Genomic DNA, 24,957 nt, shown 5'->3' with positions numbered 1-24,957 from the left:
TTCAATCCTCCTAGTTTGAAATCTCCAGCAGGGGATGACGCGAATGCGATTTCAATTATTTTGGATACGGGCGCGCCTTCAGGAGATTTCTCTGCCTCGCTGTGGGAAAGGAGATAAAGGTGGACTCACTACTGATTTTCCTCGAGGTGTTTTGAAGTCTTCTGTCAGAGCCTTGGCTTCAGCCGCTTTCTCTTGGCATTAATGGCGCTGAGGAAAACCGCAGCGAGACAAACTCTGTATGTTTGTATCCTTTAGTTTAATCCCTCAAGTTCGTCTCTGTTGAAAAGACGAAAGCTTCATCTTCCTTTTCCATTTCATCTTCCTGTCAGCTTGCTGTCAAATAAAGGCCACTGGTGCCAATGAAATAAAAAAATAAATAAAAAAAACGTGCATTGCGGTGGAATAATACAGGTAAGGAAAGAAAAGTTGGGCTACAGACTGAAATTAATGATGTTTCAATTAATAGTTCAAATAGAGCAGTCAAAGGGCATTCCAAGCAAATTGTTTATTTAATCTTGGTTTAAAGGAACTCGAGGTTTCAGCCTTTTATTTGCACTTTTCTGAGAGATGCATTAAAACTGATCTCTTCATGTTTTGCCTCTGATTCTGGGGACGTGGCGTAAACTTGAACCTCATCAAGCAGGTTGATTCATACAAATATTTAGACAGCAACTTTAGTTGGAAAACACACGTAGCAAACGTTAGTGCGGAGATCCCTCAGCGCCTGCGTTATACAGCAGGAGACTCCGACTCTTTGGTTTCTCTAAGGACGTTGTGTTAATTTTCTACAAAGCGACAACAGAATCCATTATTCGACACTAGAAGTCGACCGATACGTCGGCCGGCCGATATTTGCGTTTTTTTGTCTAGTATCTGGCGCGCATTAGGGGTGGGTATTGCTAAAGAAGTCACGATGCGATTCTATCACGATGCATCACGATACTTGAATTATTGCGATGCATGGCAATGCATTGTGATATTTTCACTGAACAGTGTTAGAAAGAAATACAGCCATTACCAGTGGCTGACTGGCTGTGTATGATCTGGATAGTGTCTTCAATTGATACATAACTGAAAGAAACTGAATTCATACATAGCTGTATTTATTGAAAAGACTTTCAAATATTACTGTTACTGGACACAAATATTACTATTACTGGAGTGGACACACTGACAAAAAGTGCTTAGGATTTATAAAACTTAAAATAAAATAAGGATAATCAGTGCCGTTTACATGACCTCAGTGTTCCTTTATCCAATGAAATGAAAACATTCAAATGTTTGCGCGTGTAGATGTTGGGGCTAGCTTGCAATCGAATGTTGTTTGTTTAATCAGTGCTTGCGGCGCTGGCGGCTCTTGTTTTTCTGGATGGCGCCTCTGCATGTGTGCCTTTTAAGTTTGTTGTGTTCCCACAGTATTTCATTGCGATGTAACAGTGTTTGCAAATTACGTGAGTCATATCAATTTCGTTTTTACCTTCTTTGCTTTTAAAGCCAAAATGCATCCAAACATCTGACTTGACATGTGATGAAGCCGTGCGAATGTTCTCAGTCTCCTCCATGTTATGTCACAGTATCCCGCGGCCGGAAATGCTTGTGACACAAGGCAGCGGGCGTCAACACATCTGCAGCAACATCTACTGGACTGGAAGCTGTATTACACTTGTTTTGGACTGATGTTCGCCAACCACTGATGCAATTTTATTTGTTTTTTAAATTAATAACCGATGTATTGGATCGCGAAAATTAGAATCGCGATGCATCGTCATGACGATTATTTTGCACATCCCTATGGCGCATGCGTTCACTGATCCGTTGCTGTATTCAGCGTTCATGCCTTGAGATCATGTGAAGCGCATACTCCCTCCCTGGCAGGGAGTGGCTGGTTGCCAAACAAAAAGGATACATTCTGCACTTTAGATGTAGTTTTAACTGTAATTTAGCCGTAGCTGGAATTTGAAAGTCTGCTTCTGTCTGACTGTGAGCGGGAGGGAACAGCGGTGATTTTCTGTTTATAAAAATGTCTGATCTCTAGCTGGTGAGCTGCCACTGCTGTGCGTGTGTTCGATCCCATTAAGAATTATGTACCCACATTTCTGGTATATCATGTATCACGACGAGTTCAGCATTTACCTTTACATAAAATAATGTCCATGTGTTTTTTCTTCTTCTCCGCATTGAACTAAAAAAGCTCTTTTTGCACTGTGACACCTAAACAGCAAAGTGCTCCCATAAGAGTCGTGACGGCTGAAGCTGATTGTTCATTTTAGCTGGTTTAAACACAAGTTTTGGGACTTTTTTTGTGCCATTTGTTATCATTGTCATTTTTCTCATGTAAACGGAGGAAGAAAAACCGTATCGCCTTCAAGAATCGGCCTGTTACGGCTGTCGATTTTCACCCAGTAGTGCAGACGGGGCTCTGTGATATTTATGCAGAAAATACTGTGGCGGCACGCGCCTGGGATTGGCTGTAAGGACGCTGGACCCGCCTCCGACATGCTGAGCTCCTTTTCCAGAAGCCATAGACCAATCAAGACCCTTCAGAAAGAAACTGAAAGCCTGATTCAGTGGAGCTGCATTTGAACAGTGAACCCTGTTTGCTCCCATGTGTTCCTTGTAGTTTGTGAATAACTATTGGCTTGGGAACCTTGTGAAAGCTGTCACTTGTGTCATTTGACCGGTTGTTAGTTTGTCAGCTTGTTAAACCTGAAAAAAAAAGCTCAACTTAGATATTAGTTTTGCTAGGCTAGGTTATTTTCTGTAGACCTGAGTTTAGTGCGTCTCCCTTTTTGTGTTTTTTGTTGTTGGGTTTGTTTTTGCTGAGAAGCTGGTTCAGTTGTTATAGTACGGTTACTTCCCTGTTTTGTTGTTGTTGTTTCAACTGGCTAAACAACGCGTTTGACGTTGTCTCTTTTTGTTTAAAAGCCTTATAAATAAACTTTTAATCTATTTTACCACATAGACTCTTTAATTTTAGGTTACCCCGTTCCTCCGGCCAACTGTGGGCGTAACACTGCCCATAAAAACCAGCAGCGCATGTTGGGCACCAGTAAGACTGATGTCAGCATAATCGGTATCAACACCAGCCTTATAAAACACAACGGTATCGTTTAATCTCTATTCAGTACTGTATAACCAGCTGGTTTGGAAATCTGATAATTAAATCCACATCTCAAATAAATAGATAAATACTCTAGTTAAGAGTATTTAGGTCACCTCAGGAACTCTTTTTCTCCAGAAATCATTAGGCAAGCAGACATGATGCTGGATTCCACACACGTTTTAAACCCGGAATACGTTCAATTCAATTCAATTCAATTCAATTTTATTTATATAGCGCCAAATCATGAAACATGTCATCTCAAGGCACGTTCTTTTGAAATCAGGGAGACGGTACAGGGTTCCCGCTGTGCAAGCACAACCGATATAAAAATTGCCATGTCCCTCTCTCCACTAACCTCTTTAACATTTAAGACAGTAAGATGATTTTTTTAATATTTTTTTGCAATATCTTTATTGATGCATTGATACTTTGGGGCCGATGAATAGCCTGTAGAAGTCTGGATGTGTTTCAGTGGAATGAGTGGAGAGAGGACCGAATGCTGATGTTGTGGAAAAGGTTTTCTGATTTTTATCCATGTGTTGTGTTAGAGATGTCTCCACTGTGCAGGAAGAATTTCTCCTCCCAAGGGAGACAAAGAAAGATTCTTTATCTTTTTTAATCCTGAAAAATATCTTCATGTCATAGAAGAGTCGCAGTTTCTTTGGTCTCAAAACAAAACAGCTTCCGTTTTGTTTTAATTCAACTGAAAAAGATTATGGGACACAGTTTTGTTCTATGCATCTACTCAACGCTTGAACAGGTTCATAGTCACCTGGTGAATGTAGAGCTGTCGTCTGTGTAGTTCTGGTTACCTTTTTGTTTGTTATAATCTGAGCTGGAAGGAGCCCAAGATGGACCCTTGGGGAACCCCACATGTGATTTCTGTCAACTCTGGTTTAAAGTTACCTACAGTATTGACACTAAAAAAGGTACCTGCCCCTCAAGTAAGACTCAAACCACTCAAGTACTATGACCCCTAAGCTTCATATACCGTTGTAGTTTCATAATCATCTGATTCAGCAAAAACAAAAGAGCCAGTACACTCCAGGATGTTTCATACCATGTATTTTAGCAGAAACTTTGTTTGCTTCTGAAGCTTGGAGTCTGCAAAACTTTGTGATGGCTTCATCATGCGGAAAAACAATCTTCAATTTATTCCCGCTCTGGGCATGTTTCCTGCCAACTTCGACGGCTGACAATCTCAATTATTAATTTTCTTTAATCTACGCGTAGTCTCTCAGGGAGTTTATATGCTTCCAACCAATAATGTCTGTCAGCAGGAGGACAACGTAGGTTTGATCTGGTGTCATAATCAGTCATTAAAAGTAGCTAAAGTTTTCTCATGGTCGTACTCAACTGAATGTATATATGCATTAGATTTGATCATTTATTATGACCATTTATCTGCATGAGTACATGAATTGGTAAATGGGTGAATACTGTGAACCAGGATTCATCTAAATGTGATTAAAAGTTGTAAGGATTGTGAATGCAGACCAGATATAAAATTGGCAACCCTGCTTTTCACCATCTCTGGTTAAGATAACTTAACATGTTGGCTAAGCATTACCAATTTTCAACATATATTATTTGGTTGAATTAGTAAAATGGGCAACCTGAGACAACCATATATAAAGATATGTTTTGTGGGGCAGTGTTAGATTCAACTTAGATTTCTTGAACACAATCTTAGCTTCAAGAGCCAAAGGCCCAATGCTTTAATTTAAAACTAACTGGAAATAAAATGCAAATCTTAAAAAAACATCATCATAACCTGAAAATACAATCTGCAACTTCCATTGCTAATATTTCTAGTTTGCTGGAAACCTTTAAGGTAACCAGACTACTATAGGTCATAGATATCTGAGATCTGTGCTGTCCCATTGTTGTTGAGATGCAAATAAAGTTTTTAAGTGTTTAAATGTCATGGAAAGAATTGTCCTTAAATCTTTTTAATGTAGCTTGCCAATTAGCCAACCCAACTGTGTGAAAATCAATGTTTCAAGAAATGAAAAGGTGAGAAATAGAAATAAAAATGTTTATCTTGAAAACTTCCACTTATTTCCATAATGGCCATCCTTTTTGGCAATATTGCAGTTCAAGAGTTTTACCTTCATACCATTTTTGCTTCAAATAATTTTTTTCATTAGGCTTTATCAACATAAATTTGTGAAGTTTTGTGTCCTTATCCTTATGAAATGTTTTGGATATTTTACACAGATGATGATATATTGACTTTGTACGCGTTTGATGTCTAATGTCTTTGGTCCTTAATTTCTAAATAGAAAGTCGTGACATAATCATCTGGGTTAGCTACGTTTTTTTGAACACATAATGATCTTAGTGTATCTAAACTTCTTAGTTTAAAGAAAGATTTCTCTCTTATATGCTGGTATTTAGCAAATCTTTAAATTACAGCTCACCTAAAATGAGTCTCATTTAATGTCACATGAGAAGAACATGTGGATGTGTCTTATGCAGGCCATGTAAATATCCGCTTTCTAAATTATGTACAGCAGATTATATCACCTGAGGGAAATAAGTTGATTGCAGTGCTCTATCTGCCTTTAAGTGCTCTATCTGCCTTTAAGTTGACATTTTTGTAAATGTTTGTGATGAAACACTTTCAGCAGCATCCGATGGTTTGTATTTCAGTATTCAGCAGGCCATGGCGTTTGTGATTAAAATCCTGCTTCGATGGCATCTTTTCCTGGATTGTGTTAAGGACGTGCCGCATTACTGCCGCTTGAAACTTTCCGTTTCTTTCACATACTTTTCCCAAGGAATTTATTTTCAGGCACACCCAAATATCTGCTGCTCTCCAGATACTGCTTAGCGGTCGGACAGCGAAGGAAAAAAAAAACGCTCCTCCAGGAATTATTGGAAGCTCTAAATAAAGTCAGCCTACCCGGAAAGGAAAAGGCTGTGGGAAGAATAGGGAGTGGGACTCTGGTTTGGGAATACTGGAATTTTTGGGCTGGACACCGAGTGAAGAAAACACTGTGGGAGGAATTTAAGGCTGAAATCCTACTTTTCTTTTTATTCAAGGAAAACTCCGTTGTTTCTCTCGCCCCCGACCGTATGGGGCCTTTGTCTTTAATCCTGCCGTTCGCGATAGACAAATGGACTTGTTTTAATTGCTGTTTGTTGAGAAATGGCTTATCCTGCTGCACGCTGTCATTAGGATTAGCCCTCAGTGTGATATTGCTTTCCATTTCCCTATTGCAAAAAAAAACAAAAAACCTCAATATCCAATCTGTCACAAGCCATTCTCTGCAGCGAGACGAGGCCTGGCTGCAATAAAGGCCCCCTAAATGGATTAATTGTTGTCTGCAAACATAATCTGCTGCAAAGGAGAAGAAGAAAAAAAAAAACAATACACCTGAGATCACAACAAGTTGTTATATAACACAAGGTAAAAACCCCCACCAAGGTCATGGTTTGAGCTCGCATCATAGAAACAAATGCAGCTCAGAGCCCGGTTTCCTCAATTAGACTTCAGGTAATGATGTAAAAACAAGACGAGGATGAAGGCAAACAGCAGCGTACGCTCATATTCGACTTCAGAGGGAATTTATTTTAAGTATGATTAAATGAAAAAGAAGACATCTGGTTTTTGCTCTTTTATTTCTCTCTGCTGGGTTGTTTATAGCCAAAAAAAAAAATAAGGTGCACTCTGTGCTTTTAACCCCTGCACTCTGTGTTTAATCATTAAGATAAATGTTTACCCCCTCCAACTGCAGCTTGGGATAAAAATAAATGTGGATCTCCTAACTCCCCTGGTCCGGTTTCCAACGTTTAGCTAAAACCGCTGATTTGCAATTCTGCCGCTCTCTGCAATTTACGCTCCCCCGGCATTCCATGAGGTGATATGTACAAAAAGAAAAAAATTCTGCTGCTGAGACGCAACTTTAGCTTCTTGACGAGCCAAGGCCTCTGTCTCTGTGTTTATTCCAGGTGTGCTGAGCCTGCCAGAAAGTTTGAACCTGCACCGAGACCAGCAGCGCTCAGGGAGAGGCAGCGAAGGTCATGGATACACCCAAGCTGAGCTACGCACGCTGGAGCAGTCGCTGCTGGCCACCCGTGTGGGCAGCATCGCAGAGCTGAGTGAGTGGAGTTTTCCTTCGTTTTTCACGCGGGGGACGCGGCGTTAACACGTTTTGTCTTAACGGAGCGAGTCTTTCCTACAGCAGCCAGGGCGACATTAGTGTGGAGAGTCAGAGGGAAATTCTCACGGGGCCGTTAAGCTTAGAATAAACCACTGTAAAGTGAAATCCTCCCATCTTGAACAACTCAAAACGTTCCTCACTGTGAACTAACTAATGTAGCTACTTTGATTATAACCTGTTACTTTAACATAGAAGTCTTCATGAGATCTAGTCCCAAATTCCAGGATTTTAAACCCACTGCTATTTGTGGTTACATGGAAAATGTATCATGTAAATATAATATTCATCTTATTCACATGCATAAGTTATTTGTATGATTTAATGTACATTAAGTAAATTTTTTACATTATGCATTGTTAGTTAAAGTCATCACATTTGTGAATTGTATGAATTTAATAGCTGGTAAAGATGTACACATCAGTTGCTCACCTTCAGTCCCCATCCAAAAAAATGAGCTCCATCACCTGCAGCTGGCAGGAGGAATATAATGTTCTGGTCCAAACCCTGACTGGTTGATGGCTTTTGTGTTATTTTTCCCTTCTTTCATTATATGGCATTGGTGTCAGCATGTCATTCTCATGACATTCAGCAACTTTCCCATCATGTTTGCCTCAAAACATGATCATCTCCATCCTCCAGGTCATCGCCAAGTTTCCTCACGTTTTTTGGAATATCTGAAATCCATGCTTGACAAATATATTTGGGGATATGATTAGGATGTTTCAAAATTTCTACATGATGTTTTATCTACTTTATGTGTAAAAAACATGCGTTAGCATGAGTGAACTATTTGCACTGTTTCTTACTCCCTACGCAGCTCAAATATGTGGCGAATGGACTCTGAAAACATCCTGGGTACCAGCTGCGTCTGCAATGTCAAGGGATGCTTTTAATAAACAGGAAGCAGTACTTAGATTCTTGTACCGGTCCATGCATTGTTTGCCAAGTTGTCATTGTACTGATAATTGCGTTTACAAGCATTCCAGCAATAATTCCAGTGTATTACTTGTGTCTTTTTATATCTTTTGTTAAATGACAAAAAATGTGTAAACGCATTCCACGGCAAATTTTTTGCAAGAAATACTGATGGATATTCTTGACATTTTTCCATCTTTACTACATATCTGAGATGAATGAGGTAAAGCAGTGTGTTTTTGGCTGATATAGACTGAATAATGCCTTTAAGAACGATCAACAATTACAAATTATGTCTCTAAGGCCGTCTCAACGCATTACACAAACAAATAAATTCTGACTTATTAAAAGGCACTGAAATCACTACATGATTTTACTGAAAGTCCATTTTAATTGCATATCTAAATAGACACAATAAACTTGCTTTAACGAGACTAAAAGAAGGTGAAAATGAGCTGAAAATTTAATTTGAACAGTTTTGTTGCAAATAGAATATGGTCATATGTACTAAAGGCATTGTTCTGATGCAGAAAAACATATTTGCTGTTCAAAAAAGTCACGGTGCCCTGTTTTTAACTTCCAAATATGTTTGCTCAAGTTGCCTCTTTTCACAGTAGATTAAAAAGCAGTAGATTAAAAAGCGGACACTGCGAACCTTCACTGGCATTTAATGTGCTACAAGCAGCCAATGCAGACATTTACAAAGATGTTTTAATGCGTCTTTGCTTTGTGTTCCCGAATTTTAAGATCGCCGTGTGTTCAGAAAAGGAAAAGCTGACAAAGAGCCTCTGTAATGACTTTGAGTACTCAGCTGTTTCAGACCAGACGTCTGAAAAAACTGCTTCATAGTGCTTCTATGTAACTCTTTATTCTGGTTCACAGAAAGCTCCGTCATTCAGCATTTCTCTCTTTGAAATGAACTTGGTCTTCAGCGTCATAAATGGAACAAAAACATAGACTGGATATCTTGGACTTTTACAAAGTATCGCAGGTCATTAAAGGAATTATAAGTACGAGCTTAGGGAGTTTCTCCTCCTTTTTGCCACAAAGCAACATTAACGTTGAGGAATGAACGCTCCTGCTCCCCACGGGGAGCCACCGCGGTCCGAGGCCGACCCGCCATCATTCTCCTCATCCATCTCTCCACACCTCCGCCTTCCCTCTCACACCCAGCAGCCAGCAGCCTTCGTGTTACAGCTGTTCCGACACCTGTTTGCGATTCTCGCCCGGGGGAAACCTTTAAATCCAAGGTCGTCGCCTCCGAGGCTTTTAAGCTTTACCTCTCACGCCCCTACATGTTTCTCATATTAGATCAGGCCGTCCCCCACAGACGTGTGAACAATTCGTGACCGAGTGCTCGTACATTTATCCTGTTTGCTTTAACCCTAAAGCACATAATAGAACCATAAATCATCGCGCTTCGACTAAAGGAAGAATTCAAAGTCTGGTCTTTGACCTGTGAGCAGTTTGCGAAGCACGATGTCACTTAACAGAAGAAAGAGTACTTTGCTTCAAATGGCTTGTGTCATCCTTCCGTTCTTTATATTTTGCTTCCAAAGGCTCAAACTCTCTTGTAATTGTATAAATTGGTCTGGAAGAAAAGATCTTCTGACTTATTTATTTTTTTTGCTTGAATCTGGCTGCGTTTTTACAAATTCTGTCATTTGTTCAGGCCCTTAACTCCAAGTTCTGAATCCTTCAGACGCACACAGCGTTGTGTCCAAAGAGGAACGCAGAGGAAAACGTAGAAACTTGACATTGTGTCTTCTGCAGCCTTTTTTTTAAGGGAGTCGATTTGTTTGTCTTATCAATATAGGGGTCCGGTACAGTAGATTGGATCAGGGGCCATTTTATATCATCTCCACCCATAGTTAGCCAGCTAGTCAAGTAAAGGAAGCTTTCACAGCCCATTTCTTTAAAAGCTATTGCCTATTTTTGTGTTCACAACTCGCAAGATAGTTTTATATATTTTGCACATGTTTTTTTGCTCTTTAATAAGAATAAGAGTCATCATCTTTACTGTCATTGCAACTTACATTGAACCCATCCCTTAGGGAGCAGTGGGCTGCCGCTGTTCAGAGCCCAGGGAGCGTTAAGGGGCTGCAGATCTTGCTCAGGGAGCCAGAGTGGCAGTCTGTGGGATTTGAACACAGAACCTTACAACCTCTCCAGGACCCAAGCGCCTTCGTCTCTAAACATTAGGCCACCCTACATTCTTCCCTCTATACAAGGACCTTTGTATAGAGGCTGCAGCAGCCAATACAGTCTCTCTGGTGACTGTATTGGCTGCTGCAGCCTCTTGTTTCATCTGTCACTTCAGCAGCTTTGAGTGCTGAGTTTAGACATCCTCAGACAGTTGTGAGTGCAGGAGAGAGCACGGACAGAGAAGAGGAGACGTTTCTCTGGCTTTGCTGCCCTGAAGCCTTGATATTTCAACAAATGCTTCACAATGTAAGTGGAGAGTTTGTCGCGGTACAATGCTTGAAAACGTTTTTTTTCCCCCAATTGACAGAAGCACTGAAATGTAACTTAAACTAATTTTGATTAACTGATTTTTCATATACAGAAATAGGGGTTGGTTTTAGTACTACTTATTGAGGAATTTTAATTATTGAGACTTCTTTTATAAACAGAAGAAGAAGAAAAAGGCAAACAAAAACACAAGATTCTTAAATCCTTAATCTTGCCAAACTACTGGATTTGATTTCTTATTTAAACTTTTTTATTATTAGTAGCAGTAGTAGTAGTACTAATAGCAGTAGTAGTAGTGGTAGTAGTAGTGTAATAGTAGGGGTAGTAGTAGTAGCAGCAGCAGCAATAGTACTAGTAGTAGTGGCAGTAGTAGTAGTAGTGTTAGTAGTAGCAATAGTAATAGGGGTAGTAGTAGCAGCAGTGGTAGTAGTAGTAGCAGTAGTAGTTGTAGTATTAATAGTAGCAATAGTAGTAGTAATAGCAGTGGTAGTAGTAGTAGTGGTAGTGGTGGTAGTAGTAGTAGCAGTAGCAATAGTAGTAGTGGCAGTAGTAGTTGTAGTATTAATAGTAGCAATAGTAGTAGTAATAGTAGTGATAGTAGTAGTAGTAGTGGTGGTAGTAGTAGCAGTAGTAGTAGTAGTAGCAGTAGTAGTAATAGTAGCAATAGTAATAGTAGTGGTGGTAGTAGTAGTTGTAGTATTAATAGTAGCAATAGTAGTAGTAATAGTAGTGATAGTAGTAGTAGTGGTGGTGGTAGTAGTTGCAGTAGTAGTAGTAGTAGTAGTAGTAGTAGTAATAGTAGCAATAGTAATAGTAGTGGTGGTAGTAGTAGTAGTAGTAGTAGTAGTAGTAGTAGTAGTAGTAGTAGTAGTAGTAGTGGTGGTGGTAGTAGTGGTAGTAGCAGTAGCAGTAACAATAGTACTACTAGTAGTGGTGGTAGTAGTAGTAGTTGTAGTAGTAGTAGTAGTAGCAGTAGTAGTAGTAGTATTAATAGTAGCAATAGTAGTAGTAATAGTAGTGGTAGTAATAGTAGTAGTGGTAGTTATAGTAGTGGTATTAGTAGCAGTAGCTATAGTACTAGTAGTAGTAGTGGTGGTAGTAGTAGTGGTGGTAGTAGTAGTAGTAGTAGTAGTAGTGGTAGTAGTAGTAGTAGTAGCAGCAGCAGTAGCAATAGTACTAGTAGTAGTGGTGGTAGTAGTAGTAGTAGTAGTTGCAGCAGTAGTAGTAGTAGTTGCAGTAGTAGTAGTAGTAGTAGTAGTAGTAGTAGTAGTAGAAGTAGTAGTAGTAGTAGTAGTAATTATTTTTGTAGAAGAAATAACTAAATAGTAATGTTTTCGGGATCTTTTTTTTTTTTTTTTTTTTTTCAAAAAAATGTAGGAGTCAGCCGAGCTTGTTTGGAATGAGATGAGACTAAAAGTGTTATCCCCTCTCTTAAGGTCTCATATCAGGGGTCATATTTTGTGGGGTTATATTAAGAATATTCATCAAGACCACCCGAACAGAATTAAAGAGATAAGGGACTTAAGACTTTTGCACAACACTGCATCAGAACTTGTGTGAAAACATCTAGATGCCGTGAAAATCAACAGATTGCTGTGCAAGTTCTTGTCTGGATTTCACGTGATGATTTCGTCTTTCTAAAAAAATCACAAGGTTCATTTTTCCTTTCATATTACTGAGAAGTGGCAGTTTTGGTTTGGGTCAAATGAGCAGTTGCCCAGCATGGCAGTAGAAAGGGAGGCAGACAAGCAATATATATATATAAAAAAAAAAAACGTATTTATCTGTCAATTGTGCCCGGAACAGGTTTTCTGTTGCTTTTATATATTTTCAGTCAACAGGGAGTTTGCATACCTGCATACTGAGAAGGCTCCCCCTGTTAGGTGCGGAGGGTGGGCGGATCATGGTGCGTTGAGTGTCAGTCACATAGTGTTTACACTGGGTGACGCACAAATTATTCTGAAGAAATTACACATTCACAAACTGGAACTGTTTCTATGGATTGTTTTGTACTAGGGAAGCAGCCCTACACCCATTACTTTTGGTTATGGGGGCACGACAGAAAGAAGGGGCTCTCCAAGGGTGCCATTCATGCCAAAACCACCACTGTTAATGAAATATGTTTATGATCAAATTTGAATCTACATGAAAACACGATTAGTATGTGAGCCTCCTGAAATGGAGGGTCAGTTTAAAGTTGCATAGGTGTTATTTATTCTACAATATTCATAAAGTGTCTGAAGGGGTAGAGAGTCCATCCGTGTTGGAAAGCCTCAGCACTCAACGATCCATCCTGGGTTCAAGTCGTGGCCCTTTGAACCTTACCACCTGTTTTTCCCTTCTCTCTCAACCCCATTTCCTGTCAGCTTACTTACTGAGCACAACAACAACAAAAAAGTGTCTAACTGTAAAGAAACCAAAGTCCGAAGAAAACCTCCAGAAGGTCTTGAGATGTGTTAATTAAGATACCTTCGAACGATCACAGGAGGAGAAAGAAGCGCATGGTTAAAGCTTTAGCAACCTCAGCACTTTTGTCACTTTGTCACCGCTGCTGCATTTTATTCCTTAAAAGTCATGCGATAATTTTAGAAAGCGGAGAATATACAGAAAATCATCTGACATCCATTTCCTCAATAGGAATCCAACAGCCGCTCCTCAGCTGTTTCCAGGCAACGGTAATCATTAATATGTACAGAGCAACGATGTCCAGCAGTCACTCAACAGCCTATTAAATACAAGTACAATTTCAGTTTAAATTCTGCTTCATGTGAGAGAAACCTTTACCAAACCACAGTTAATTTCATTACATTTATATTTTCATCATTAATCCAAATTTAGAATAACTGGAAACAAAGACGTCAATAGAAATATGGACTGTACACAAAATTAATTGTCTGTTTTAGATTTTTTACAATAGGAAAAATATGCAACAAGCTGCATTTGGTACTTTGATTTTACTGCAAATGAAGAATAAGATAAATGTAATGTTTTCTCTCAGTTTGACAAAGTGAGTCTCCTTCAGCGCCTTGTCTGTAGGGACTGTGGAGTTTTCTCACCTTCAAATGCTGCCAGGGGTAAACGTTTGTGCAAAGTTTCGTGGATTTGAGTGGATTCTGTGGCGTGAGTTTCTCCTCGCGTTGCGTCTGGTGAACAGATTGATCTGCAGTTAACAAATCGCTGAATAACACGAGTGTGGATCCTCTTAGCAAGTGTACATTCGAACGGTATCAAGATTCCTGCTTCCAGCATGTTTCTCCATCTGCCTTTTTGCAAAGGAGAGGAACAGTTTACTGAAGCTGATTTCTCTCAATTTAAACGCCGTCAGCACATTTGGACCTTTATTCATGTCGGTTCCACGAACTGTAAGGGTTGTTTGCTCGTTATAGATACGGCATGTGAGAAGTGGGGTTTTCCAATAATAATCCAGAAATGCTCGTAGCAGGAGTGGATCTGATTGGTAATACCTTATTCAGCACATTAGTCTCATGGGATTGTTACAAATTCTGCCAAACACAACCTGTTTTAGTCCAATTTTTAAAAAATCTCAAATCTGTAAACCAAGTTTACATTTAGAAAAATCGCTCAATTTGAGATGTTGGAAAACTCATACCTTAGTGTTAACTTTTCTTCTTTTTATATAGCATATTCTGTTCACTACTCTGCCTTGCGGTAAATTTTTTGTTTGAAAAAAGAAATGCATCAAAGTGCTTGACTTTTTTAAGAATAGTGTGCGATCACTTTACAAAATTAAAATGAGACTGCTATATTCCCCACATGGTCGATAAGATTTTGTTAATAGAACCACTCATCCTTAGTTAAAGTCATGAAAAAAACTAATTTTGCATTTGTCATTCTTATGCAGTCACAGATTTTTGATAAAAATTGAATCTATTCGTTTTGATGGTTAGGGCATGAGCAATCAATTAAGACTGTCACGTTTAAAAAGTTGTATTTAAAGGCATACTATGCAACATTTTTCAGTTAATTAATGTGTTCCATACCGTTTTGGATAATTAAATGAGTCATTTCAGGTCGAACAAAGGTTTTCTCGGCCGCCCTGGTGGTCTGTGTAATAATAATAATAGATGAGTAATTGGAAAAGTTCTGACTTCACGGTATAGACGATCTGAAAGCAGTCTGAAGGTGTCATGTTTAGTCAATTTTGCTGTAAGGAATTGTGTTGAGTTCTCAGATAAACTGCAGTGATAACTAATTCATTCCTGGCAGGGCGCTCCAGCACCATCAGTCTTCCCCTGTCGCAGGTGAAATATGGACCAGAGCAGCAAAGATGAGATATAAGATGGCAATTTTCCTACCAGAGCACTGTGGATAAATAAATACTTGCTGTTATTACGTCTCTCAGACAGATATAAAGTAGTGCGGCGCCTGTTTAATGGTGAAATGTGTCCTCCTCTCCAAACTCATGGGATGAAAAAGGGGTGACTCTCTGGCAGAAAATATAACAACCTTGTTATAGAAAAAAAGTAGTAAAAAACAAAAAAAAATGGATTCTCCAAAAAGCAGCCAGGGAGAGATGGTGGGTTGCTTTAAAAAGACCAACTTTATGTAAGAAAATGTTGGCAAAATCGGAGGAAAAGAAGCACTTTATGGCAATGTTTAAACTCTGAGTAAGGAGTGAACTGTCAGGATCTTCCTGTACCCTTAAATAATTTCTACATGCAGGCTGATGTGGACTCACTATGCAAATGGCCAGAGGATGCACATCCAATCATCAGGGAAGATTTACCTTTTCTCTTTGGTTTTAAATCCAAGTAGAGTTGGAATCATTCTCTTAAACATTTTTAAAAGCAAATTTGGCCTCCTGTTTTTAGGCATTCTTAATTGCTAGGTTTCTGATGGATTCTATAAATATGTTTTCCTGAGTCATCTTGCTTATAGTTTTCTGTCTAGTTTGTAAAGTGCTCAGACTTGGTGACCTTAAGATGAAAGTCTTTGCAGCAGTTCTTTAACAATGATGGTTGGAGTTTTTTAAGATTTTCTCTGTTACCTCACTGTGAGTGTCTTGGTACATAGTAAATTTGGGAATTTGTTTGTCTTAATTCTAGTTTATTTTTCTCCGCTTGTCAAGCATTACTCTGAATGTGGATATGTGCGATCACCTTTTCAGTTTTGAAGATCAACACACTTAAATCATAATAGTTAATAAAACGTTATGTTCTCTTGTCTTTCCCAGTCTGAAGAATGACCAAGACAAACAGGCCAGTCTTACACTATATTTATATCACCATGGATTACAAATTAAATGGAGAAACTTCTTTACAGTCGAATCTAATTTTCTGTTAATTAGTTAAAAGGATTTAAGCTTTACGACGTTTAAAACTCAAATTCTCTGACTATGAAAATGCAGTTTAAAGGCTTGTTAGAACAGTTAAACAACACTGTTGTGTTTTCACCGTTTAAAAATGAGTGGGCTAAGAACTCCCGTCAGAAGCCAATCAAATGTGTAAAGTCTTTTTAGCATGATTTAATTTATCCTTCTGCTTCAGACTGACTCCACCACAGCAGTTCAATAAAAGTTCAAACTGAGTTCTTGTCATAGAGATATCATGTGATTGTTTGAGTTGGTGATCATATTTCTTTATTTTTTTACTTCTTTATTTCTTCATTTTTACAGTTTTGGTCCTGATACTTATTTTACTAATACGATAATAGTTATTGAACCTTTTATTAGTGACGATATTTCATTTATTTAATTTAACTTAGTATTGTGAATTGATTCCTCACAGGTTAAGAGTTTTTCCCCTTTTTCGTCATCTCTGTTTCTTTCAATCATTCCTTGGAATATTCAATTAAAAAATGGTGCCAGTAACTTCAGAAGTCGCTTTAAAGGCCAAGTATCATGCTCTGAAATCCTTTTCACATCCAGACCATTCAGTTATGGTCCAAATGAAGTAGAACTGCAATGCTTTGTTCTGAATTCTTCGTTGGCCATTCATAAATGGCATTCGTATCCACCCCACCCCACCACCCCCCACAGCCTTCCAGTCCACCCCCTTCATCATTTTTTTGTAGTCTAATGACCGAGATACTATTATCTAGCGCGAGAGAAACTCTTTTTCCCATATGTATTAAAAAATGTCAGCAAAAGACATTTACATGTTCATGAGTCTGACCCAGAACAAGAGAAATCAATGCTGCTTATATCATAATGTGTAGAATGAGAAGGACAAACCAGCAAAATCAAGCCTTAAATATAAATAGGCCCTACAGTTGTGCCCTTAGGAAACTATAAGCTCATTGTCAATAAAAAACGCGTGCCACTAGAGCCGCAAAAAAAAAAGAAAGAAAGAAATTTCAGTTATCAGCGGCGTACCGCTTTGCTTTCCATTCTTAGAAGAAACTGAGATAACTAAGTCTCTGGGCAAATCCCTCTTCATTACTGGCAAAAATGACTGAAGCATTGATGCTTGAAGTGCCTCAAACAAACAAGGAGGACTTTCTCACAAAAAATAAAGTTTAACCAGACACACGGTTCTGATAAAGGGGGCTGGTGGAGTGACTTGTGTGGGTTAATTCACCCAACATCCAGATATTTCAACTTGTCCACTTAGTCCTTAGTTTGGGCCTACAAAATCAAAGCGACATTTAGATTCTCCGCAAAAAGAGCTGTGACATAAGAGTGAAGAAAACGTGTCAGAAAACAGAAAAATCTGATCAGCTTGAAAAATATGACCCAAAAAGATTCTATTGATCTGAACAGAGGCCCCAAGCACACAAAAAAAGGCATTTAATGGCTGAAAAAGTGGATTTTGCATGTTATGTCCCCTTTAAAAGGACACAAAACCTTAAACTTTAATTGATTGTGATTCCTGGAAACATCAGATATCCTTGTAAGTGGTGCAGTGGTGCTCAGATTTATTCTGGTTGAAACTCAGGATTAGCTGTTTGGAATTGAAGCAAGGACAACAGTACGTTGTTTAACAACTTATGTCATAAATGTATGGCCTTTAACAGACAGATATATGGCATATTATTGTATAAATAAGTGATTTCATACTGAAATACTTTGCTCTATGCTATTTAACAGACATGTGGTTTGGCATATTATTAAATATGTAAATAAATATATGCCTTCATGCTGAAATGCTTTTTTTATGCTCTTAAACAAAGAGAGATGTGGTAATTAATAACTGTATAAATTAAAGAAAAGAAAAAAGTTGGATTGTTCATTTAAACTGATTTCACTTTCTCTCACGTGTACAATCCTGAGCCTTCTCTAAACACCAACAATAATTTTGTCACATTTTTTGCATGATGTGCATGTACACGTGCATACACACAGTTTTATTGTCCTGGAAAAATGTTCTTTAAAAATTCCAGGTCATTCCAGTGTCCTACACTACCCTGCTTTCAAAAAGGCTGGAGCTTAAGACCCTTGGAAAACACATGCGTCCTGCATGTGATGGCACTCTGTAACTCCAGGGAACTTAATTTGGCAACATGATTCAGCCTTAGCTTGTGAAATACAGCGATAACAAATGAATACGTATAAAATTTTGGTTCATCTTTTAGGTTTCTGCTTTATTCTCACAGAGTAAAAACTCATCTTCAGAGCCAATCTCAGCCCAGAACGGTGGTCTGCACAGCATGATCTACTTTGAATAGTTATAGCCGCTTAATGCAACCATAAACGCTGCAGAAAATACGGTCAAAGTTGCTCCCTCTGTGTTTACTCCTGTCGGCTCCTTTGCCAGCCTAGAGCAGGAGAGACCCATCCAAGATGGCGGCGATGCAGGGTGCGCTCAGCTACGTATATAATGTCTATGGTTGAGTCGCCCTAGTGATCTGGTGTACTACCATTTTTTAAGGTGAGGTAACATTTTTCTCTTGCAACGTTTTTCTGTTGTACTCGTTTAGTTTAGTTTAGTTGTTTTTTTTGTTTTGTTTTTTTGCCTGTGTGGTTGCAGAGTTTACATCACTCTATTTTCTGTGATTGCAGCACTATTCCTTTGCAGTGTTTTTTGTTGCAGGGCATTTGGCCGTTTGGCACATTTGCCCCTGTCGACCACCATTGAAAAAAAAAAAACTGCTCAGTTCTGCAATCTCTAGACATAAAGTGCACGCGTGAAACTAGAGAGAGAGAAAAAGTTTGTCTATCATTGCTCAGACATTATCCAGAATAAAAGCATGGAGATGCCTGATAGATGTCTGAGCCAGTTGGTGGTTTGATTCACGGTAATTACTCCAAATAATTGCTCATAATAAGGGAACGTTTGTGAAAACGCCGCATGAGCCAGCTGCAGTGTGGCAAAAAACGCCCTGGAACAAATCAGCGGCGGGAAGCAGGTGTTTGATCACCAAACTCCGAGTCCCACAGCAAACATTTAAAAGCTGAATTCTTTTCACCAAAAATAATTTCTAACTTATTAGCCCAAAAATCTGAACCATAAACAGGACTGCTGGAGAGGGAAGCAGCCTCACAGAGCTGATTGCCGGGGCAATTTCATGCTCGACTTGTTTGGTAATTAATGGATAACAGAAGAGGCTGCTGAAGAAGAGCATTCATCACTATGTCCATAATTTGATTCCCTTAGAAGTGGGAAAGCTAAGTGTTTTATCTCTGAGGCCAACATTATATCGCCTCTTATCTTGTGCTTACATATTTTGTGTTGTTGTTTGAGCAAGGAGAGAAAGACGCTGGGATATGGTCTATTTTTCCTCTCCTAGAGCAGAACTTCTTCCCTTTGTTTTTGGTTATGGACCATGCTCTGCAGGGCACAAAGGATCCAGGGGTGTTGAACTGACATATTGTGACCAGGTGGAACACTGAACCTTTCAGACACCGTCAGCTTTCTGTCAAAAAATGATGTATTAATACAGTGCAGGGCAGTAACAATGAGGCTCTCCTGTTGCTACGGGTTCCTGCTTCACAGAAACGCTGGAAAGTTCTTACAACATCTGAGCGACACTTTGATCCTATGAGATGGTAATAGACAGTTTGATTTGCCCCTTATTTGCCTCATATTCTGGTTTCTTGTTTAGTTGTCTTGAGCTGGATTAATCCCTACCGGTAAAAACATAAAACGGGAAGTTTTTATTGTGAGAAAAGGCAGGAATTAAGTGATTCCCGCTGTTTCTTAACAATACAACATCTACTGCAAAGTTTCCATTTTTATCTTTCATTAAGTTACAAATATGCTTTAAATATACTAAATATTTTACCCGTTTTGAGTTCTGCAAAATGATGAAAAGACAGACTCTAAACAAGTTAACAAGAAAATCATTTCTGCCAAATGCATACAAAATTAAAGCAAGCAAACACTGGACATGTCTCTAAGTAAATATATTTCTGCTGACATAAAATTTACATAAACCTTACATAAAAACACAATTAATCCACACATACAAAGAAACTGAAGCACATTTGGTCCACAGATTGAGTTATAGGTAAAAGAAAATGCCTTAAAAAGTCAAAAATATCACCAGATGTTTCATAATAAGTCGGATTTTACGTTTACTTAGGATTTAAATTCATATGTTTATTAATGTGTTGCTTCTCCCATTGTTTTTGTTTGATTTTGACAGCTAATTGCAGTTAATAACTGTGACAGCAGACAGCTGCAGAATTTACCGCTGCACATTTAAACATCCAGCAGACGTTATTGCTCCTGAAACTGGCTTATTGTAGCTTCTTTGAGGCAGACCTGTTGGATCTGACATTTTAGATCATCATACCCAAGTCGTGGTAGGTTAGATTAATGACTAAAAATGCAATTAAAAAAACTGGAGCAGGCAGTGTGCTCTTACTTTCTAGCTGTTCCAACCAGTCTGCCTCGTTCTCCCAGACCCAGATCTGTCGATTGATATTTGCTCCAGAGGCGAGTTTTAGGACACACTTTGGTTAAAAGCTTAAAGGTTTGACGGTATCCAGGAATCAAGATGTGTACTTTCTTTTTTTATTTTGAATTTAGCTCAGTAGTTTGACAAAATATTACACGCCTCAGCCTGACAGCATGGACATTAAAAAATCAAGTATTTTATCCCAATTGCGCCCGTACCCAAGATTTAGTTTCTTGAATACAAACATTATAATTAAGAGTTACTTTTTACAGCATTTCTGCAAAATTTCATTAACATCTCTGCTTTTTTTTATTGCTGCGATTCAGACATATTCCCATCCTCTCTGCTCCATTATCCCACTCTCACTGTGCGAAGATGGGATAATGGGATAGTTTTGCACACAGGAGGGGGTGTTACATTTCATCTCGACTCCATCAGAGGTAGTCTCATTTTTCATTATATTAGAGTTAAAATACTTTTTCCCCCTCTTTGTCATACATCATCATTTCTAATCTTTTACAGTCTGACCCATTTCTCAGAACAGGTGAAGATAGAAAGGTGGGGGGGGGGGAAGCGAGACAAATGAGTCAGTACATCTCTGTTAAGTTGTTAAAAGCTCATAGAAGCCATCATGCACTTAGTAAACAACATAAAACAGAGTGAGATAAGGCAGCATCTCTATGCGTTTGGGCTTTTAAGTTTAAAAACAGGCACTGTACCTACTGCAGCACTTTAGCCGGTAATGATAAAACCACCCTTGAGTCTTTTTCCGTCTCTTTGTAATGGACAGCTCAATCTTTTTTTGGGGACGGGCTGTCACTTCACTTCACTTTGTGTAACCTTCTCAGCCCTCCTGCAGGTCTGCGGTGCCATTCTCCTCTGTGTGTGTCTTACCAACTTCGAGTTAACATTTTTCTAAAAGAAATGTTCACTGAGCTTTAACTCCGAGGGCGCGAACGAGTGCCCTTTTTTTCTTTTTTGTCTGCCTCCTGACATCCAGACAGTGAAGGCGTGTTGACAACACAACGCCTCACGGTCCATGTCTGGTTGACGCTCGTCCATCCGAGACAAACGAAGGAATGTCTTATCAAACAATGGCCAGTAGATATAGATATCCCCAGGTCCACCAGCCTGACCTGTTGATACAAGCCAAGATGGTTGCATGCGTTCAGTTTTTTTTTTCGCCTAATTCTGACACAACCATCTGAATGTTGCAGCTGAAGTCAAGGCTCATCATGTCAGGAACAGTTTTTTCCAGTTATTGTTTAATTTTGGTGAAGCTGAATTGATCAGAGTGGCAACAGGTTTGGTCTCCAGCTGCTGTAGCCCATCTACTTCAAGGTTGAAGGTGAGGTATTCCACTTACTTTGGTCGTAACCAGAGGTTGTTTGAGCTGCAGTTGTCTTTCTTGAACCAGTCTGCCTATTCTTTTCTTTTTTTTGACCCCTGACATCATTATCACCCACACAACTCTCTCCGACTTGATATTCTCTCTTTTTTGAACAATTCTCTGTAAACCTCAGAGATGGCTGCAAGTGATGATCTCAGTATATCAGAAGAGTCTGAAACACTGAGATCAGCTCGTCTGGCTCCAGCAACTATGTCACATTTAAGTCACTTAAATCCCATTTCTCCCCCATTCTTACTAAACCATCACATCTAGACGTCTAAATACACGGAGATGTTGCTGTTTGTGTAAACATGAGATTAAGCTGGGTTATCAGCAAGTTTACGGTATTATAGTGTAAACCTAGTCATCTTAACCAGTAGTTCTCCAAACGTCCTAAAGATCTCTTCAGTCTTTATTTTCACTCATTCTTTTGTGCAGTACTTTTACAAAAAAGTGTAATTTAAATTCTACATCATAATGACATGATCATAGTTCTAATAATGTCTTAAAGTCATGTCCTTAAGCAACAAGAACAGGAAATCCAACAAGACCTTTGACAGGACCTGACTTTTGCAAAATCTTCCAGTTAAATATAAGATAAGATAAGATAGGCTTTATTGATCCCACATTGAAGAAATTCACATGTCACATCGGCTCATATCTACCCTGCAAAGTTTTCAGCTACGAGCTCTAAAACCCTATTTTTTCTGTCTGCTTCTCACTATGTGCTTAAAGCTAGTTCTTTCTTTTTCTTGTATGTTTGTGTAAAAGAGATTACCATAATGCTTGAAAAAGGATGGCAGTGATATCCTGATTTGATGACAGTATTGATTGTGATTGTCCCATTTCTTTTTTTTAGCATCATAGTGGCCCCCTCCAATTCCCATAGTCACATTTTGAAATGCGGCAACCTTTTGTTACAATGCCGGTAAAATAGAGATGATGTGGTAAAAAAAAATACTCCGGCTGACTATGCAGCCTCCGCAGATACAGTACATGGCCGTGTTTACCAGATGTTTGTGCCAATGCTACAGAATCGATGTGCTGCTTCTGAATGGCCACAGCAAAAACCTACTTAAAACATCAGTAAACATCAAAATGTGCAATTTTCCCTGCAATGATAGGGATTTGCTCAAGTCGGCATGTCAGATGCTTGAAACTGCACGTGGGAATCGAATCAGGAAACAGGAAAGCAATTAAATGTGATTTGAATGATTATAAAGCATTAAACCCAAATTAAATTTAATACCATGATGATGATTTTTTTTAAACATGTGTTCCTCTAAGATGTAAAAAGGTATAGTGAGGACTCTTGACTTTAAAGGAAATCAACTTGTTTGGTCTTAAAGTGAAGCTACAGGCTTATTTTCTTTATATGTTTAAGGTCAGGAGCCTAAATGCTTCATCGCTGTGTACATTGGATTTTAGACTACTGAATGTCTTGGATTTTTGAAACCCAGGCTTCTGTGTGTAAAGCACCTCTCTGGAGAATATAAACACCTAACACTCTGTTTTCCATTAGCAATTATTGCCCCTGCATCTGTCGGGTGAGGAAAGAGGATACTCCACACTGCCTCTCTCATTGACTTCAGTAACTGGGGGAGAGACTGAATTTATCTATGTTTAACACTCACTTTGCACTCTGTTGCAAAAAGATAGACAGCTTCAGCCCTCCCAGAGATAATACAGACTCACTAATAGAGTGCTTTGGAATGAAGGCAGGAGGCTAATAGAGGTTTTAGGGTAATAAAAAAATAAATCAATTCATCTGCTTTTCTTGTTGTGTTATCTAGTTTGTTCCTTGTTTTGCTTCTTTCGGCTTTGCTTTCTACTCACTTTCTGACTGGTCCGATTTGCCAATTATCACACCTGCAGCAAGTCGTTTACCCCCTTGTGTATGTAGTCTGGTGTCATTGTCTCTCTGAAAGCCCCGGGGTTTGTAATTGGGGAAGCATCTCACTGTTCTGGTAGGGATTGTGTTTTCCACACGTTTAGATCCAAAGTCCATCCCAGTCTGTAGCTTCAAAACAACCCTGCATGTGACCATCATCTCAGTTGTCTTTGTGTCAGGCTGCCTCTGGATAATGGGTTTATACACCAGGCAGAGAGAACCAGACTATGATCAGCTTTTCCAAGAGGAGGTCTTAAAACGGAGTTGTATGTGCATGCATGCCCTGACATCTTGTTTTCTCTCATAAGGCAAGGCAAGTTTATTTATAAAGCACTTTTCAGCAACAAGACGATTCAAAGTGCATCATCGAGCAAACTGTTGGAACATTAAAAGCTCCTCATATCGCCACAGAGGCATGGTGGTGTTGTCTTCAGCTTAGCTACAACTGAGCTGATGACAGTATGCAGAACTGGTAGGAGCTGATGGTGGAATGTCTACTGTTGCTAAAGGAGCGTTCACATGTGAACAAGGCGGATGTAGCAAGTGATTTATATGTTATCCCGATGTTTGCATAACTGCACATTTACACATTTGCACATATGCTTCAGACTGTTGAACTACCGAAGCCACAAAATGGACTCTGTACCACATTCGTATATTACACGGTTCTAATAATACTCTCCTGGATACCGTGAATAGCACACTGTCTATTTCCTCTGCATTGTTTACATTGTTACATTGTGTTACATTGTTTACATTTCAAATTGTTGACATAAATCGCTGCTGCATCTTTATCCTGAAAATTAGTGCAATTTACTGTGATTTTTCAAGCTGTATGCAAACGAAATTTCGTTCTGTACGCACTTTGTGCATGCAAAATGACAAATAAAGCTGTCTAAAGTCTAAAGTAAAGGCGCGATCAGGAGCGAATTAACGGTCGGCAACGTGAACGGCGCATTTCGAGCAAAGCAAATAGAGACTTTTATGTCAATTTGTGGGTTAAGGGTCGTCCTCAACCATTTATTTAAGTGTGAATTTTTTTCTATATGTTACATATTTAAACAGTACAAAATAGTCTATATTTGTATTGAGTACTGATTGACTTACTGACTGAAGACAGAAGGACAGACGCTCTGCCGCGGGGATAGAGTGCATATAGTTTGTGTCCCAGTGGGTGAACCGTCCCCCAACGTGGGACAGCAGGTCTTCATACTGC

At 39.0% G+C, this 24,957-nt stretch overlaps 1 protein-coding gene across 2 annotated transcripts in view; it reads left to right on the top strand.

Annotated features, from left to right (window-relative positions):
• Positions 1-24,957, top strand: part of LOC105934020 (ankyrin repeat and BTB/POZ domain-containing protein BTBD11-A) — a 229,384-nt gene that overhangs the window by 160,941 nt on the left and 43,486 nt on the right. For both annotated transcript variants that reach the window (XM_012873835.3, XM_012873834.3), the window contains exon 2: positions 7,061-7,210. In XM_012873835.3, the coding sequence (XP_012729289.2) occupies positions 7,061-7,210 (150 nt within the window). The remainder of the gene's footprint in view (positions 1-7,060; positions 7,211-24,957) is intronic.

Source organism: Fundulus heteroclitus, chromosome 17 (assembly GCF_011125445.2).
Source record: "Fundulus heteroclitus isolate FHET01 chromosome 17, MU-UCD_Fhet_4.1, whole genome shotgun sequence".
NCBI classification, from domain to species: Eukaryota; Metazoa; Chordata; class Actinopteri; order Cyprinodontiformes; family Fundulidae; genus Fundulus; species Fundulus heteroclitus.
The sequence above is the reverse complement of the archived record's forward strand: the minus strand, read 5'-3'. Positions and strand labels throughout refer to the sequence as shown.